The sequence below is a fragment of the Lycorma delicatula genome, chromosome 7, assembly GCF_047948215.1.
Source record: "Lycorma delicatula isolate Av1 chromosome 7, ASM4794821v1, whole genome shotgun sequence".
NCBI lineage: Eukaryota > Metazoa > Arthropoda > Insecta > Hemiptera > Fulgoridae > Lycorma > Lycorma delicatula.
In genome coordinates, this window is record NC_134461.1 from 42,765,921 (window position 1) to 42,785,808 (window position 19,888).

The window sequence follows — 19,888 nt, forward strand, 5'->3', positions numbered from 1 at the left end:
GTATGAAGACTTATATATGAATAAAAGCTTCAGGGATGATCTTGGAAGGTACTGTGTGCAAATTCCCTTGAAAGGAGATATTTGTGAACTCAGTGAATCAAAGGATTCTGCATTCAGAAGATTTCTACCATTAGAGAGGTGCCATTAACCCAGAGATGTGTTGACAATACATCCAATCCATGAAAGAATATGAAGAGCTAGAACATATGAAGGAAATTACAATGACTGGAGCTAATTCATCGAAGGCTTATTACATTCTGCATCATGCAGTGTTAAAGGAAGATTCCACCAAATTACAGATAGTTTTCGATGCATCCTCAAAAACAAGCTCCGGTGTTTCATTGAATGAAATCTCAATCGCTGGTCTAACAGTACAATCAAATCTTGTCAGTATTGTATCAAGATTCAGAACACAATCATATGTTGTAACAGCAGATATAGAAAAAAATGTATGTCAGATTAACGTCCAATCAGCTCAACAAAATTTACAACTAATCTTTTGGTAAACTATATACATATATATATATATAAAACTGATATATGATAATATAATCATATTTAGGTCGATTTCATAAACAAGGCTTTTTTTTAATAAAAATCTTTTTTTTACGTAACTTGATACATTTTTTCTTTTGATCTATTTTTTTCTTGATAAATTTTTATTAGTATTTTCTAATATGTCTTTGTTTTACCTAGTTTTCCAGAATATAATGATACATAATTGTTACTATTAATCACTTCAAGATTTTCAATATAGCGCAATATCTGTTTTGATCAATTTTAATTTATTAAATTATCATTCAAGTGAATAGCAGTTACTTCCCTCTCCTTCTCCTTTCCAGATTCTCTGTGTTCTTGTATAGTGAAGTACTAAGCCTTTACTTTCTAAAATACCATAATTTTCAATTTCTTCATTTTTATTATATTTTTTTTATTAATATATTCATTAATAAACATGTTTCAGTTAACTGATTATATTGTATCTAATTATATTGGGAAATAGATTAATAGGAAACTTTCTTTACAAAAGAAAAAAAGTTAAAAAAAAAAACAGAAAATGTATCATCCTATGACATTTATATATTTACATTTAAAGACAACAACAATTTCTGTATAATTATAATAATTATAGTAATAATAATAATAATTATTATTATTATTATCATCAAAATAATAGTAATAATAATAATATAATAATAATAATAATAATAATGCTATATAATATTAAAAGTGAACAACACAAGGCAACAATTTCTAGACCTCATTTCTCAACATAATGAGAAAATTTGGTATATTATAATTAATTATTATTTACTGTGTATTAACTATTATTTCTATTTTTACACTTTATTTTATAAGCCACAGAGTTGCAGTTCAATACTCTATGTTTAGAGTCGTCAGACTTTAAAAAATATATATTTTTAAGTATTTTTTTTCTCAGATTAATTTAAAAATACTAAGATTAGCACCAATAAATATCTCACATTAAATTAAATGAAAACAAAACATACATTTTAATAAAATATTTATTAACAATATTTTTTACTGGAATTCATTAATAGACATGAATAAAATTTGACATAATTTTTCTCTTAATTATTATTTTTGTTCCAGTAATAAACAGTTAATTTAATTTCATATATATAATTTTTTTTTAACGAACAAAATAATTTTATTTGTTCCCTAATTTGATAAAATCTATGAAAATTAAATTTTGAAAAAAATCACAAAAATAAACATTAAATAAATCACAATTAAGTTTTTTTCAACAGTAATTCTAAATATATATTAAGAAATAACAATAATTTTTTTTAAATTTTATATTATTTACATTTTGTTAACTTTAAACCTTTGGATTTTCTTTCTAATATTTTTTTGTAAAAAATAAATACAAATTCATTCGAATAAATAATAATAGTAATAATATTAATAATAGTATAAAACAAAATGCCACACATATATATAAATATATGTATAGTAAACAATTTACACGAAATATCCTACAATATTTCTACGAACAATACAGAGTGATATATCTATATTAAAAAAAAAAATAATAATAATAAAAAAAAATACTAAATAATATTAGCATTAATATTCTTTCTGGCAGTGATAGTGTAATGGTTGTTAATTAACATAAAAAATTAATAATAATAATAATAAAACAAATAATAAAAATACAATATTCACAATGTGCAATAAGACAATACAATTAACATACACTAAATTACAACATTATCATTGTTATTATTATTATCATCATCATTTTTATTACATTTTTTTAATCAGTCAGAAATTTTCAGTTGCCGCTTTTTACTTCATTATGGTAAAAAAATGTTATACACAATAATTAAATAGCTAGAATGTATTTTATATTTAGGTAGGCACTTAGTCTTTAATGTAATTTTATAATCAAAAGTTTAAAAACAATTACAATATTTTTAAAAAATCCTTCATCAAATTAATTAAATTTTTATTTTATTACACAGAAAGAGGAAGAGAAAATATTCTAATTTTTATCTATAAAAACTGCAAAAATTACATAAGCTTAAGATTAATTAAGTAAATATTCCAATAATACTTGCTTATACATTTATTTATTCCTTTATATATCATATTTGATTCATAATATACAATAATAAATAGTGGATAATAAATAGAAAAAGTAAAATAAAATCATATAGTATGTAATTTTCACTAATATAACTACTAAAACACAAAAAAATCACATTCCTTGTTTGCCTGCTTTTAATAATTATTTTAAAAGTATACAATTTAAATTCTCCATAATGTTAAAATGAATGAAAAATTTTACACAAATAAAAAGTCCTAGTCTGTTCATCTGTACCATTTTTAGAATTTTTTAGTTTATTATCTGTTTAATGCATAATATCTAAGCACACAGTATATACGCATCTGAAAAACAGAATTAAGAAAACTGATGTGGAAGAATATATATATATATACGCTGAGTTCGCTGTTGAAAATAATGCTACAGTAACATCAGGGTTAGAAATGACAATGGCATCTGAAATTTCACAGAGAAATTGTAAAAAAATAGAGGAAGCAAAAGAAATGAGTTAGAGGGACATGCTGAGATGAGGATGATATAATTATAATTATAGAAAGCAATATAAGAAAGATAATGAATGAAAAGTAAATGATGGTGATATATACAGTGTACAAAAAGAAAAAAGTAAATCAATCACTTGAAAGATACCAATGCATCAAAATGATATAATTGAAAAGGATATGAGACGACCATCATTTGTGAAATACATGTGACAAGAAAAACAGAACAAGAACAATATTTGTAATGAGGAATCAGAGAAAAAGTGAGTAAAAAATAAATGTAAATAATAAAACTAATCTCATAAGGCAATAAGAAAGCAGTCTGGTACAAACACGAAGAGTTTAGTATAAAAAAGGAGTCTGCTAGCATCAATTATAAAATCTTTGTATGTTCTGTAGGATTTATGGCAGTAAAACATGAAAAATAGTAAAAATAAAAATGAAAAGAATAGATGTCTTTGAAATGCGATGTTAAAGGATTTTGAAAATTAGGTAGGGTGGTGGCATTCAAAATTAAGTAGTCTTCAGATGGATAAGATCAAATCTGGTTAAGTAACAAATTACGTAGATGGGACATGTACTAAGAAATCCTAAGAAATGTACTAAGAGATATCATATCATGAAAAACACATAGTTTTAAAATTTTTATGAAAAAGTAGTTGAAATGTATTACAAAATGATGTTAAAATTGCCTTGTGCACATGGAGAATAAATGGTGATCTAATAAATACAAATCATACTTTGTAAAATACAAGAACAAGTAGTAATCAAAGTCATGATAATGGAAGCTAACAAACATGTAAGAATTATAAAATTTGATAGAAAGCTGTAAAATTCAATTACTAGTAATTTCTGCTACAAATGTTTATAGTATGATGGCTAAACTACTCAGTAACAAATTTATACACTGGTGAGAGATATCAATGATTTATTAGAGAATTAAGAAATATAAAGGAAGGTCAGTTACTTACAAACTCAACTTTATTAACTGAATATGTTAATAAAGGGTGATAAATTTTAAATTAAAATAATTTCTTATAACCCTAATACGTAAATTTTATTTAAGAGAAATCATAACATGAATAACACAAGCAAAAGTAGTCTTCTGAATTATGTCAACATCATGAAAAAGATAAATGGTAAAACTGTCAGAATCAATTTTAGTTTCACTTCCTATTAGTGATAACTAGTGGCTGAAAATGGATGAGATATAAGGGCAACTGTAATACAACTTTTAGTTGTGGGTGGAATTGGATTTGAAGTGTTGATAGAAAATTTGAAACTATGTAACTTTTAAAAATAAAAAGATAATTAAAAATCAATTAACAGATAGAATACATATTTACATTTTCTATTTGTCAACACATTTTGTTATTAAGTTGGATAATTTGTTTAATTTTGAAAGGAATTATTCAAATTATTAAATCTTATTATTTACATCAACAGAAAACTGATTACATCAGTAGCGAGCTTGCCTGCTACACCAAAGGCTCTGGATTTGATTCCAAGATAAAGTCTACAAAATTTTAAGTATACTTAATTTGATGAAAAACATGTAAGGTTCAAACAGAAACACCTTGTAATTTTTATTTTTACTGTTTCTAATAAGATTAAATAACTTTCAAATGAAACATTCAAATAAAAGTAATCATAATTAATATAAAGTTTTAAATATATTTCATATTACAAAAAATTTCATTACAAAAGTACTAAAAAAAATATGCTCTTCATTTCTAGATAATTAAAATTTAAATAGTATTACATTATTTACATTTCTGAGAGGTTATATAAATTCTATAATTTAAAAGTAGGATAACAATCCTATGAGGACTCTTCGAATTCAAATTAATTTATAAAAATTCAGTTATAAAGCGTCAAAAGTTAAAAAAATATTTAATACAAAATCTAAGATATCTAAATTTATAGTAACTATTCTATCATATTGAAATAATTGAGCTCTGAATAAATTTTAAATATAAACTATAAAACCAGTCACTGTGGTAATGTTAACTGTTTGTTGATGAAAAATGTATTTTTCTATATTACTGAGCATTTTCAGTGTTCATTTAAACTAAATAGTACACAATAAAACCAAGTTTAATTTTTTTTTATTTGTAGAACAAGTGTGAATGTGAAAATAAAGGAATTAACTGAATTACACTATTAAGAAATTGGTATTGATATATTTATTTAAACATCACTAAATTAAATGCATATAAATATTAATAAAAAATAAAATAATCTAAACAAATTAAAAATACACAATTAAAATATTAAAAAAAAGAAAAGCATAAAGTAATAATTTTTATATATCATTCAAACAATTTTGAAAATGTGTAGTAAATAAGATGTATATATTGCAACTAATACTTCTCAACAGACAAACAAGGATTCTCTTTTTAATTTTAATTTATAATCAGTCTTTTAAATAATTATGTATTGTAGAAAATGCAAATAAATGAACTTTTAAAAATGAATTCAATTTGTAATATGTTATAATTAATCTCAACTAACTGATCACTTGTAATCATAAACTTTAGTTTTTAATTACTTTAATTACTGATACATATATAAATGATTACTGATGTAATAAAATTTAGACATTATAAACCTGATATAGTTAAGTTACTATTATACTAGGGACTGAAATATATTTAAAGTATTATTAATATTATTACAGTGTTATAAATGTTTGTTACAAAGTCATGATTTTTTACAAATATTAAATCATACATCCAAAAAAAAAAAAATTAAAAATAATAAATTTGTTAATTTTTAACAGTAAAAATCATGATCAAAGATGAGTTAAAGAAAATAAAGTGCGACTATATATCAGTTTAGATTGATAAGATATGAGAGTTCAATGGACAATAACTACAATTAAAACAACTAACTTAGAATATCAGTTGAAAATAAATGATCTTGCAAGAAAGTACTGATATACTGTAAAATGAACACAAAATACATAGTTTACAAATATCTATTGGTATTAAAAGTATTTTAGTTGTTAAGACTGAAAAAAAACGTCATGTTGATAATGATGATGAGATGCAGAAATAAAGATGGCAAAGTAGAGGAAAAATTAATGATTGTATATTCAATCTAAGCAAATACATATATTTAAAATATGTTCAATGATAAAGATGAAATATATGATGACAAGTTAAAAAAATAGCAAACTATGGCCATAAACTACCCAAGATCAACTAATACAAAGAAAACCACTCAGTTACTATTAGATCACTCAGGAGGGAAAATGAATGACTAAGCTAATAAAAAACTAAACTTTTTTTAGAGAAAACGAATTGCAGTTACAGTAAAAAATACAGTTAAAAGTTATTACTACTAGCACATTTAAAGAATGTGCTAGTAGAATGTTCCCTTTCTATAAATTTTAGGGAATAAGAAAAATATTTTTGAGGTAACATTCCTTGTTTTCTATTTTTTTTTTTTTAGTGGTTTATTATATGAATACGAGGAGTAAAATTAAACTTGCACACAAGAATTTAAACATGAAATAAATACTATTTTACTTTATGTAGTCTGATTATAATGAAAAAAAAAGTTAGTAAGTCAAAAAAAAGAAAAACAGAATTTTGACTTTTTTCCAAAATCAATTCTACTGTAAAAAATTTGTAAAAACTGGTATAACACAAAAGTAGCCATTTTTCAAAAAGGATAGGTATTTTGAATGTCAACAAGCAGATACTTCTAATTATATTGGTTTTTATTTTAAAATAATACAAAATTGTGTCTGAAAAACAAGACTCTAAAAGATTGCATTATTTTTTCCAAGAATTAAATAATCATTACATTATATTAATACAGAGTGGGCTACAATCAATAAAAAAAATAAAAATAAAACTTTATATAAAAATAAATATAATATCAGAAGAAAGTACAGATCTATGAATTTACTTTGTTTTTTTTTTAATATTTCAAAAGGTTCAATAATTTGGAATCTCATTTGTATAAATATAAATACCAATGCAGAACAAGATTAGAAATGCAGTTTAGAAATTAAAACTATATTTAGAGGAGTGTTAGTAACTTGCACAAAAAAAAAAAAAGAAACAGATGTATTCGATTCAACAGAAAAACCTATTATATTAATATAATACATTATATTGTATTTTACAGAACAAAATTTAAAACTAAAAAAAAAAATTAGGGAAAATAAACAACAGTTTTAGCCCAAAACCTTTTTATTGCAGATAGACAGAAATCTGGAATTATAAAGCATATGACATGATAGTATAGCAAAATGTAGTCAATTTTTCAAAATGTTAGCAAAATTATACTAATTTTAAGGTCCAGTGTTTATATACCAGTGATGGAATATCACAAGGGTCAAGGAATTCTCTGTTTTGATGATGTAATATTATAAAATCCACTCTTAATATAAATGCATAGATGTATACTTTTATAAAAATAAATGCAGCTAATCAGAATTTTACTTCATGTACTTTCATAATAATAAAAAAAAAACAATTTAAAAAAAATATGAAAATAATATCACAATACATTGTAGAAAAGTCATCACTAGTGGAATTCTTAGATGTAATATTTGAACATAATATCCCTTGGAATGACCATGTAGTTTGCTGCAAAAAGAAGCCAAGGCTTAGAAATAATAAACTGCAGGAATATAAAGTTAATTGATGATTTCCCATGAAATGTTTTTGTGGATAGTTATAAAAAGAAGATAATAAGTGTTTTTAGATTAACTTGATGAACCTATTAGCTTCATGGTAAGAAAATATAAAACCTAAAGGAAATCTTTTAAAAAGAAACAATTAACGTAAGTTTTTTTTAAACTTATTTATGAAATAAATATAGTTTAATTAACAATAAATTAAATGAAGGTAGAAAGATTTAAAAAGAAATTTACAGTTGCAGTGGAACAATATTTGTAGAATTCCACAAAGAAAAAAAAAAGACTTTAAATGACTTTACATCAGAAAAAATTTCCTTCCTTACCTAATAAAAAGTTGTCTTTATAGGATTACATTGATTTCAGTCTAAGATCATTTTAGATGTTCCAGGAATAGTAATAAAATGGAAAAAGCATATCAGAAACCTTTACCAGAATATTTTTAGAAATATTCTACCTTTACTAGAATATTTTTAAAAATCAAGAGAATAATGATTTCATGAACCAAATTCTCTATTAAATATAAAAAATATAATATGGTATAATAATAAATATCAAGAATATTATTTCACTAATATACTGTTAAGAAACACATCTTTGATCAATTTCTCTTTAAGCAACCAATTCTGTTTTTTAAATGATGATATATAGAAAGACAACAAAGGAAAAGAAAGAATAGATTTCAAAACTAGGATATATAAATAACTTTATTTAGACAAGGATACACTTTATAGAAAGTATAACAATAATAAATCAAATGTAAACAGTTTTAAGTTCGAAATTATATTATAAAGACAGAAAATATGAACAGTGAATAATAAATAATAAAAATAAAGATGAACAAAACAATTTAAGAAGGAAGAAAAATATAGATTTCTAAAGTAATTTTAAAACGTACAAGATAAAAAATGATACTGCATTAACAAGAGCATATTTTAAAAGATTAAAATATTTTAATTTTAACTGTTTACAAAAAAAGGTACAGGTGAGGGGATAAAACAGATCACAAGTAATAGATGGCAATATATTTGAAATGGGGAAAAATATCATACATGAGTTATATCTTGAAAGAAAAATGTATACAGACATATAAAAATGGCATGAAGCAGAATTATAGAAACATGGATAGAAAAATAGAGATACCAAAAATATTGGGTGTAATAAAAAAAAAATAATAGTTAAAATTTAAAATTCAATGGATATAATACCCATCTGACATTTAAAATAACAATACTTGGTAATTACATTAACATGTCAATTTCTTACTATTACTGAATTAAAATATATTACCTGTATATAAATATCAGACTATCATAAGAATAAATTATTTTATTTCATCAATAACAATGTTCAAAGAAGCAGGATTATAATTTCATGTCAAGAGAAATATTTCACGTGGAGGGAATGATAAGAAGTAAAAAATAAAACAATTTTGAAAACAAATAAAAGAGAATAAATTAGATCAAAATCAAGTAGGAGCTAGATAAGATTGTAAAATAAAGGACAGAAGGGCATAAGCGCAACCTGCTGACATCATGATTTGATTTTTATTATTAATGTTACATTACATTTAAAATTATTTTTTCCTTTTGTCATCCAACCTGAAGGAAAGAAAAAGCAGGATTTAACAGGAAAATATATAAAATCTATTTTATAAACTTTTATAAAAATTTTATTATTTACTTTATCATCAACATGATTTACAATCAGAATTGTATCTAGAAAAGTGAACTAAGTTATCTTTCTAGAATTTATACTAAAAACAAGAAGATTAGATTATAGGGTAGATGCATGAAATGCCAATGTGTACAGATTAAACATTAACAACATATGTTGAGAGAAATTAGACATTCAGTAAAAACAAATAACAATAAACATACATTTATATAACATAGAATAAGCAATATAAAATAAACTCATTAAGTTTGAAAATTATAGGTTAGTATTAGGTTAGGTTAGGTAATTCTAAAGTAATACAAAATTTAATGAATTGAAAAATGGATAAAAATGAACAAGTTTACCGAAAAATATGCATCAAAGAAAAAATCTTTACTTATTTGTAATTATTCAAAATTATAAAAAAAAAACATTTACTTTAAAAAAATATTTAAATGTAACAATTTAAAAAAAAATGAAATAAAATATTTTTTATTTTCTATTTATAAATGAACAAAATTCCCATTAAGAAACAAAATTGTTATTAAGTGATAAAACAAAAATTGAAAAATAAAAATTAACAGATCTTACAGTAGTTAAAATTTCAGGATTAAAAAAAAATTTTCAGTATTTAAAAAACAATCCTCTATAAAGTTTTATTAAAAAAAAAAACATGCATTTTAGTTTCATCTTTACAGAAACTACATTCTGTACATTCATCTTTCTGAACTACATTCAGAAAAAAAACAATAAATATGCTTAATTAAAAAAAATTCATAAACACTTAAGAAACTTCTAGCACAGTAATTTCCTTAATCTTGTGTGTATATACTAACAATTTCATGGTAAAAAATAAACATTATTTACAATGTTTTATGCATATTGCTTTTAAAGATAAGCAGATAATGTAAATAATAATTAAAAATCTTTTAAATATCTTATAGTGAGAACAAATTACAAACATTTCAAAATAATTTAAAAATATAAAAATTTTCACAGAATTTAATCTCTAAAGGAACAGTGAAATAGAATAAGGAATAATTTTTGTAAAAAAAAACAACATAAAACACAAATTAATAATCATGAAACGAAAAATGACATTGTTTAAATTTTTGTTGTTGTTATGACACAAGAGTGTAATTAGATACATAAAAAATGTATCAACATTTAACACTGCCAGGTCTAGAGTAATAAACAACACTATCTTACAAGAATGAGCTACTTATTTTTTTTTATTAGGTTCATCAGTCAGATAATAAAAAGGCATATGATCTATAATCTACTTCTTTCTATTATTTAAAAAAAATAATAATTTTAAATATAAACTTCTAACATGGAGAGAAAAGAAATAATAAAAATCTGATTTTTGTGGCAAGAAAAAGCATTTGATAATAACAATACATCTTTACACCACTTTTAGCATTTAATTTATTTAAATATTTAATTTTTAAAAACATTTAATTTACATTAAAACAACATTATTTTACATATTTTCAAGCAACAATCTTACCAGATAATATACCAACTCACCAAGTTTTCAATTAATCATAAATTATAAACATTGTCATAATATTTTTATCTCTAAAAACATTATAGACATTAGAAGCAAATATATTTCTTTAAAATTATAATACATAACAATCAACAACCATCATATGTAATAAAGGCAGTGTATACATAACGCATTTTTTTCATGTAATACATGAACTCATACAATGATGGAACAGAGTAGAGTAATTTTCTGTTTTACACCACCTGTCCTGTTTTTTTTATAGTTGCAAGGTGTGTAAAACATTTGAAATACTTCAGAATTGCTTTCTCTGATGTTATAAACAGAGTAAAAGTATATTTTTACAGGTGAATATTACTTGCATTTCAGTAGATTTATTTTAGAGGTGCAACAGTAACTTCACTTCTCACTTTCTCTAGTAACCCTGGCTGGGATACTTATTCTTAAAAGAAGAGTATGTCAATTCTATAAACAACATGTTACATATGAGACACAGCTATTTGGTAATGGAATCTAATAGTCATATAATAAAATACAACTTAAGCAAGTAGTAAATTAAAACAAAAAAACCATTTGCTTGAATGAGATTTAAAAATTGTTCTTGGCTAGTAAAGCAAATGATTCTGCTGACCTAATCTATACATATATCCAATATACCTTGTACAACAGTAGACCTGTGAGTGTTAAATATTATTTTCTATAAATGTAATTATAAAAATAGTCTTAAAATCTTTATGTGATGATAAAAATTATATTCACATAAAAATAATACATATCATTTATAAACAAGAAAACATTTGAATTATAAATAACAGTAGTAATAATAATAATAATAATGACAATAATAATAATAATAATAATAATAATAATAATAATAATAATAATAATGGTAATATAATAATAATAATAACAATAACTTGAATAACGCTACAACACATGATTTCAATAATACGATTTTCCACTGGCCAAAATATGGTAGTGCTAAAATCACGATTCATATAGAATATTAAATGGTACAGAATAACACTGATAATAATCATAACTTCTGCATTTAACAAATGGTAAGAAAAAAGAACCTGAATTTACAGTGGTAACTTTAATTTAATTATTATATAACCATAATATAGGAATATCAATACAAATTAATTTTAACACTATTATATTGGAAATTAATAAATTAATTTCTTATTTTCTTTTTTAAACAATAGAACAAATTAATTTATTAATTATGAAAAAAATATATTAATAACTCAAACTCAAACAGGGTTCATCCCCATTTGAACAAAATAATTGCTTGCTAACACTGAAATTAAAGTTTTTTTTCAAGAAACAAAGACCCCGCCCACCTACTAATTAAATATAATACATTTTATACACAAGTTAATATATATAATTATGTATATTTCCTCAGTAACTCCTAAGAGTTGTTATTTCCGACTTAAGGAACATGTTATATCTTATATAATATTATGATTTTCTCACCAGAAATGGTAAGTGTGTTAGTTGGTAACTTTATATGGGACTATTTATATATATTATCAAAATGGCAGCATTGTCTCTAAAAGGTCAACTAGCATAATCACACTGACGTTATACCAAATGAAAAAAAGTGATTAGTGAACTTATTGGTCTAACAAAAAAAAAAAATAAAATGGTAACAAATTTTTAGGAATCAAATTTACACAAGAAAAATAAAAAAAATAAAATCACATTGATGGTAGCAGCGATTGTTTTGTTGTGACCGCATATATCATTATGACAAGTGATGAAATAATTCAAAATAATGAACTTTGGTTCTGTTGTCTGTCATCACTGTCGACAGTTCATTCAAGGCGAGACCTCATATGTCTGGCAGTCATCATTTATCAGTCATGAGATATAAATTATATATTATATCTTGATTTGTGCTTCAGTCGCCATTTAAGTCTGACAGGATGGTAACTGGAGGAGCGCGGGGCTCGAGATCACAGCTCAGCTCATGTATAACGGACTACCTCATAGCCCGATACTACCTCTGAATTGCAGAGTTCAACAGGAATGGAACGTAGAACATCTTACTTTCCAGCAGTAGTGAAGCTGCCGACTGTACCTGTGTAAGATATCATTCAGTTTAGAAAAGATTAAGCATGTCTATATAGGTAGGTAGGTATATTTTTACTTTAGTAAGTATATTTTTAAACTTTCAGAAATTATTTTACATACACAGCTTGCAATTTCTTGTTTTAATATTATAATTATATATTATTATATATCTACTACCTTCAGAGCAGTATCTTAAGATACAAAAAACTAACAAAAACTTTGAGAAATTGTTTTGTTATAAATAAACCAGATGTAATATCAACTTACACTAATTAAATATATAAATTCTGTGAACCAGTAGTTAAAAAGTCCTGTGTAAGTCATTTATTTAATGATTACACTGTCATGTTCATGATTAAACTGTTCAGTTAAATAAAGCTCTTTCTGAGAGAATGAAAGCATAATGTATAAAAAAATTCAAAGAGCATGATACCAATTCTGATTTAGTTGGTAAGGGTTCAGTGAAAATTTCTGAGTAAATTTTAATTAACCTATTACATGTCATAATGCTACAAAAAATGTGCAACAAAAAATGTTTTTGTCATGCCATGGGACAATATGTAATGTTAATGACACAAACATAGCTATTTTGGCCAAAGCATTTATTGAGCATTTATTTATCCTATTAATCATTCTTTAATAGGAGTGTTACAATTATCATTTATAATTACATTTAAAGCATTGGGTTACAATGTTAGTCTGACTTTGGAAGAAAGGAGCTGTGTTGAAGATGAAAAAAAAATAAAAACATGTTGACAATACAGAGGCAAAATTACTTTTGTTATCATTATTAAGTTATCATTGGAAAAAAAGGACAAACGAGGAATGAGGTGTATACACAACTGTGAAAATAAGACCAATTTAAGGACATTTTTATAATTTATTCTCTTATATAAAGAAAGATGAAGAAGAATTTTATAAATTTTTTATTAAAAAAATTTACTCACCTCTGTGACTCATTGCATAAGGACAAATGAAAAATACACCACTACACAGTCAACATAACCTCAGGCTATATTGTCTGTTGTCAACTTTAAATTGCGCGTCAACTCAAGAACGACTAAATCAATCTTCATCAAATTTTCACATGCACAACTTTAGATACACCACTACAGCATATCTAAATTTTAATAAAATTGATCATGTAGTTTTGGAAATTTGAGCCACAAAATTTTCAATTTTTTTGGAAAATTGAGCTTAACTCAAGAACAACTCAACCAACCTTCATCAAATTCTCACATGCACAACTTCAGATAGAATACTATAGCATATCTGAATTTCAGTGAAATTGATCCAGTAGTTTTGGAGATGATTTTCGAGCCACAAATTTTATACACAGGAAAAATTCTATACTAGGTATATATATATAAAAGCAAATTACTTTTTAAATGAATGGTATTTTTGTATTCCTCAAATTTCAAAGTGTAAAGAAAATTCATTTTCATCTCCCCCCAATCCCACTATGTGACTGAAAGTAATATGGTACATTTCTTCAAAAAGTTGATAAAAAGAGAGATAATGAAAAATAATAAAAGCTAAAAAGAATTATATAAAATAAGTAAACAAAAAGAATTAAAACACCCTTAATATCTAACTTGGACAGTCATCTTCACCCATAAAGTGTTTTACAAAATCATCAGCAGTAGTGCTCACTACTGTGTGTATCATGGTAAATGTGTCAACCATTTTGTTATGTTGGAGAACAGCTGAATGCGTGTGTATCAATTTGTGTTACCAATTCAGTAAATACTTTGGTTAATTAGGTACATAAACTCTTAGGATAATGATGCTTTAATACACTGAACCACTAACACTAATGAATCAACAAATATATATTTTAACAAAGATATACCATTAAAATAAAATAATTTACCAAGGTAAACTATGTTGAAATTACACATAAATTGCCAAGCATATTTGTAATTAGCTTAAGTTAAAAATTAGTAAACAATTAGAATATTGTTTTGTTGTGATTTTTAAAGAAAACAAGAAAAAATTACTTACTTCAGGTAACCGGATTAACAATTCATGAAATCTATTTGTCTGCTGGGGTGCCGTGTGTTCAACAAATGTTCTTAAACATGTCATATACCTTTCTTGAATTGTCTCTAATTCACTGGAGCCTCCTCTAGCTGTAACATTTACAGTTACTGATATTAAATACTTACATTTCAGTTGTTATTGCAGTACAAGTAAATTGTACAAAATATATTCTTTAGTTTATTAGTTTAAGTAATCTGAAACTTAAAAAGAAGTTTTTTTACTTTATTTACATGTAAAGATAAAACGGGATATCAAATCAATCTAAATTCATGTTATCCAGAACGTACCAAGATATTTTAATTTATACATTTATTAGTCAAGTCAATAGAATAAAAAACCTAATTGATTTGGTGGTAGATATTTATCAAATTGTCGTACTTGTCTCTTGATATGATGAGTATTAAAAAAAAACATCAGGTACTTTTAGACAAACATATTTTATACTATAATTCAAAATAATCGCTCACATTTTCTGTTTTCTTCAAAAAATAATTATTACAGAGGTCTTTTAATTAATCCATCAATGAACCATTTTACCTTTGACATTTGATTGTTTCTCTCAGTCTTTATATTAGGAATGTTTTAAATCAAATTAACTGTATTATAATAATTTAAAAAGCTATTAACCCCTTCCTCTTGGTTCAACTGATATTATCCAGCATATGTCAAAATATAAGTAGTTTTTTTATAATACTAAATGTACTTAAACATTACTACAAGTAAATAAAAGACACTGACTACATTATCAGTATATTATTCTTTTCACCAGAAAAATATTCCACCAGAAGTGGATAATTTTAATTTATTGATATAACACGCTGATATATTGATAACAAAAAAAAATCACACACACCCATAGAGAGAGAGAGAGAAAGAGAGTGAGAGAGAGATATTAGAAGACCAATGAAGTAATATATAATACCATACATACAGTTAATAATGAGTTCATTCAAAGATCAGACTTCAACATAAACTGCTTTTAGTTTTAAGTGGGACTATCTTCAGTTGTTATAAGAAAGATTTGGTAATAGAAACAGCTGTGTCGTCAACAGCTGTTCTGTCTACTTGGATGAACATTAAAGTTATTTTGATTCAAAGAATTTAAGCCTTTATAAAATCATTATATGACATATGTGGAAAAATAATTCTGATAACTTGGAAAAAAATAACTTTGATAACTTTGTGAATACTGGATAACAGAAAGATAAGATGAATACAATTTGTACATTGTATTCATCAACATATGAAGTTATTATGTTCATATAATGTAATATGTTTTTCTCTTTGTAAATTAAATGAACTTTCAATGAGAAGGGAAAGTATATACTGAAGTATTATATAACTTGATATTAAATCACCTACATTTTAATTAATTGTAATGCCCTATTTGAAGAATAAAGAAAAAATTCAATTTTTCTTCCTATGAGAGAATTAATGGAATGCTTCAATTCTGTCACATTGTTTTTAAATTTGTCATCTTACCAGAACATAAAATAAATTTTCTCTAAATGACTCAATTTTTTGAGGTTTTCAAATATTTTCTAAGTCTTGTAAAATCTGGTTCAGAATACATGTATTTACTATTACACATTTTAAGCACAATAGTACAACATAAAAGCAATGAAAAAACCACAAAATATGTTCAAACGTTAACTTTTATATCATGTACAGAATGTCACCTGTATGCACTAGAAAAGTCAATCATCAAATTTACTAATAACACAATTTTGCATAACAACAGTATTTTGAGCTTGAGATTGTCTGGTAACTCTCTTCACTTTTAATTTAATTATAAAATATTTTCATATTTTCATAACAGTAGTACATATTAATAGTACCTTTTACAAATATATATTTTAATTATATTTTATATATATAAAATAACGCTTTATTATTTTTTTTTATAAAATGATATTACTTTATCCAAAGATTGATACAAAAATTAAATAATTAGCTTTACTTAATCTGAAAAATATATAAGTAAAAACTTACAAGGGTTGAGCATAATAATAACTTTTAGACAGACATATTCTTCCATTCGTAACTTGATTCGTCGAAACATTAGAGTGACATATGTAATCTTTTCAACCATTAGACCAACATCTTGTCTTAACTGATCCATTGTAATTGGTCGACCCATCATTGATGTTAGGCATGTTTGTAAAGTACAGAGATTGTTTGAAACCTATAAATTAAAAAAGTAAAGACTAATTTAAAAGAATTAGCTAAATACAAAATTATGATTTTTCATTATAGTACCATAAAGAGTATAAAGTAAACATTAATCTTAAAAACAAAGTACAAATAAAACAAATGTGTAAATGGCCACCTCTATTAAATAAAAACTGAAACAACATAATTTTCATAACACTGATTATTAAACTATATTTTTGGAAAACTATATTTTAAACTATATTTTCTACTTGGACCATCAAAACTGATCACTTTTCACATTAACCGATGTAACATTTTGGAGAAGATCTTTATCTTCCCTAAAATATTACATCGCCCAAAATGTTGCCTATGCTCAGGCTTCAAGTTATAAAGAGAAAAGTCTCTTTATAACTTGAAGCCTGAGCATAGGTATAATACATGTAATGAAATAAAAATAAAAATTTGACTAGAATTCAAACCAGGGATCTTCTGAATGAAAGGTTGAATGGTACTACACTTTTGGCATTATTTTTTAATGTTATAGTCATCAATTCAAAATGTTCCTATTACACAAAATTAGAAGAAATCTATCTCCTGTGATTGAATGTATTTTTTTTAAGTTTGTTAACAATGCTATAATATCATCTACACTAATATTTTGAAAAAATAAATTTATACTAAATAAAGAAATACATGTTCACAGCTGGTGCAGTTATTGTATAGTCTATAAAATTAAATACATTCTACATTCTTACAAATTAAATACATTTAAATACATTCTAAGGCAAAACCTTCCAGTGACCACACATACATGAATATAGTACCCTACAATAATGTGCAAGAACAGTTTTTCTTTGACAAAAAATTCTGAATAGATGTCTATTGCAAAACTCATTCATCTCAAAAGATAAACAAGAAAAATATGAAGATACATAGTTAAAAAAAAAAAAAAATTATTTTTCAAAATAAACAAATATTGGCATATAAAAACATTATCAATATACCTACAACATTTTTTCACTCATGATAGATCTAATCTTAAAAGCTCTTAAATATTATAAGAGGTAATGAAAAATCCAAAATGAAGTATAAGGTAATATTGCTTGTACCATATTTTTTCTTTTATGAATTTCAGTAAGATAAAAAAAACGATTTCATAAAATATGAATCATATTAAATTAAATAAACAAATTTAACTTCTGAATAATTAAAAAATAATGAAGAAAACACTCTCTCATCAAGCAACAGTGATATCTTTCTCAATAAAATTATAAAGAAAATTAAGGGGAAAACTAATTTAATTACAGAAATTTAAAATGAACTGATTGTAATAAAACGGAACAAAAACATTTGTAACTCGTTCTACCTCTCCACAATCAATTAAATGAAAAGTAATCAAAACCACAACATTGAATGCATAGCACATTAGGATCAACCTCATCTACAGGCCTCCAGAATTAGCACCATATGTGTTAATGTAATACAAAATCTGAATTTTAAAACTGACATAATATAATAAGTAGAAAACAGCTCATAAACAAAAAAGGACACATTAGCCATTTGATCACATCCCTGCACTGTAGAGAGCTAGTACTAAAATTTATATATGAAAAAAGATAATGTACATTTGGTACCTAAAACTTTGTTTATTGTTTTTATAAGATATAAAAGATATTAGCAAACAGCAATTGTATATTTTGAAAAAAAAGAAATTATATAATCGGTTTATAAGCTTTATTATTAAACTGGATCCTAAACAGACATACTTCAAACATCACGTAGGAAAAAAATTCCTTTATATTTCAATAGGATAGTGGATACTTTAGAACTTGGTTTTGAGCCACAGAAAATATTTTTACTTAATACAATTGTTTTTGACTTAATCTGTTACAAGTTTCTAAGTACTCCTAAAATTTTAATTTTGTAGACTTTGAAATAAATATTTAAGTATACAATAATATTCTTTACAGAAACATGAAAATAAATGAAATTTTAAACACTTGCCTCCTGAGTAAAGTCTGCTTCCATTCCATCATTGGTAGAACTTCCAATTTTATGTGATCCATGAATAGCCTGATATGCTGATGTTGTAAGCACTAACAATTCATGCCACTTATGAGTCAAAAGTCTTGTATGCACCTGCAAACATATTATCATTAAATTTATTATCTTAAATTTAATAAAAATATTTAAGAGTTTTAAATCTCAAAATGAACATGCATATAAAAATTATGTAAAGTAAAAAAAAATCTATAAAATTACTTATATTAATAACATGCATACAAAAAGGTGGAATTTTTATTCAAAATAACAATAATTCTATAAATTATAGAAATAATAAGTCCATACAAAATTAATTTTTCATTAGATTACACATATTTACATTTATTTATTTTCTTTTTAATTTTTGTACCAGACAACCAACTGTCCTAACTTATTCCCCAAATCTTTGAAAAAAAAAATTTATTAGAGATTAAAATATATATATGTTAGAATCTTTAAGAATATCCTACAACAAGGCATATTCATTCAGTAGATTGTATTAAATCAACAATTTGATCAGCTCACAAATATGTATTAATACAACAAGCATAAATGTGTTATCTATTCACATGGCAAGCATAGTTCACAGGTAAAAATTACCACAAGGATCCTCACCTTCAGTTTTAAAATACATGTTTTTTTTTAGTTGAATTAAAGCAGAATAATACTGATGG

At 24.2% G+C, this 19,888-nt stretch overlaps 1 protein-coding gene across 1 annotated transcript in view; it reads right to left on the bottom strand.

The window, feature by feature from the left end:
• Positions 1–12,625: 12,625 nt before the first annotated feature.
• Positions 12,626–19,888, bottom strand: part of Hr4 (nuclear hormone receptor 4) — a 110,126-nt gene continuing 102,863 nt past the window's right edge. The window contains 4 exon segments of the mRNA XM_075370719.1: positions 12,626–12,981; positions 14,979–15,106; positions 17,010–17,202; positions 19,176–19,310. Coding sequence (XP_075226834.1) covers positions 12,901–12,981; positions 14,979–15,106; positions 17,010–17,202; positions 19,176–19,310 — 537 coding nt within the window. The 3' untranslated portion in view covers positions 12,626–12,900.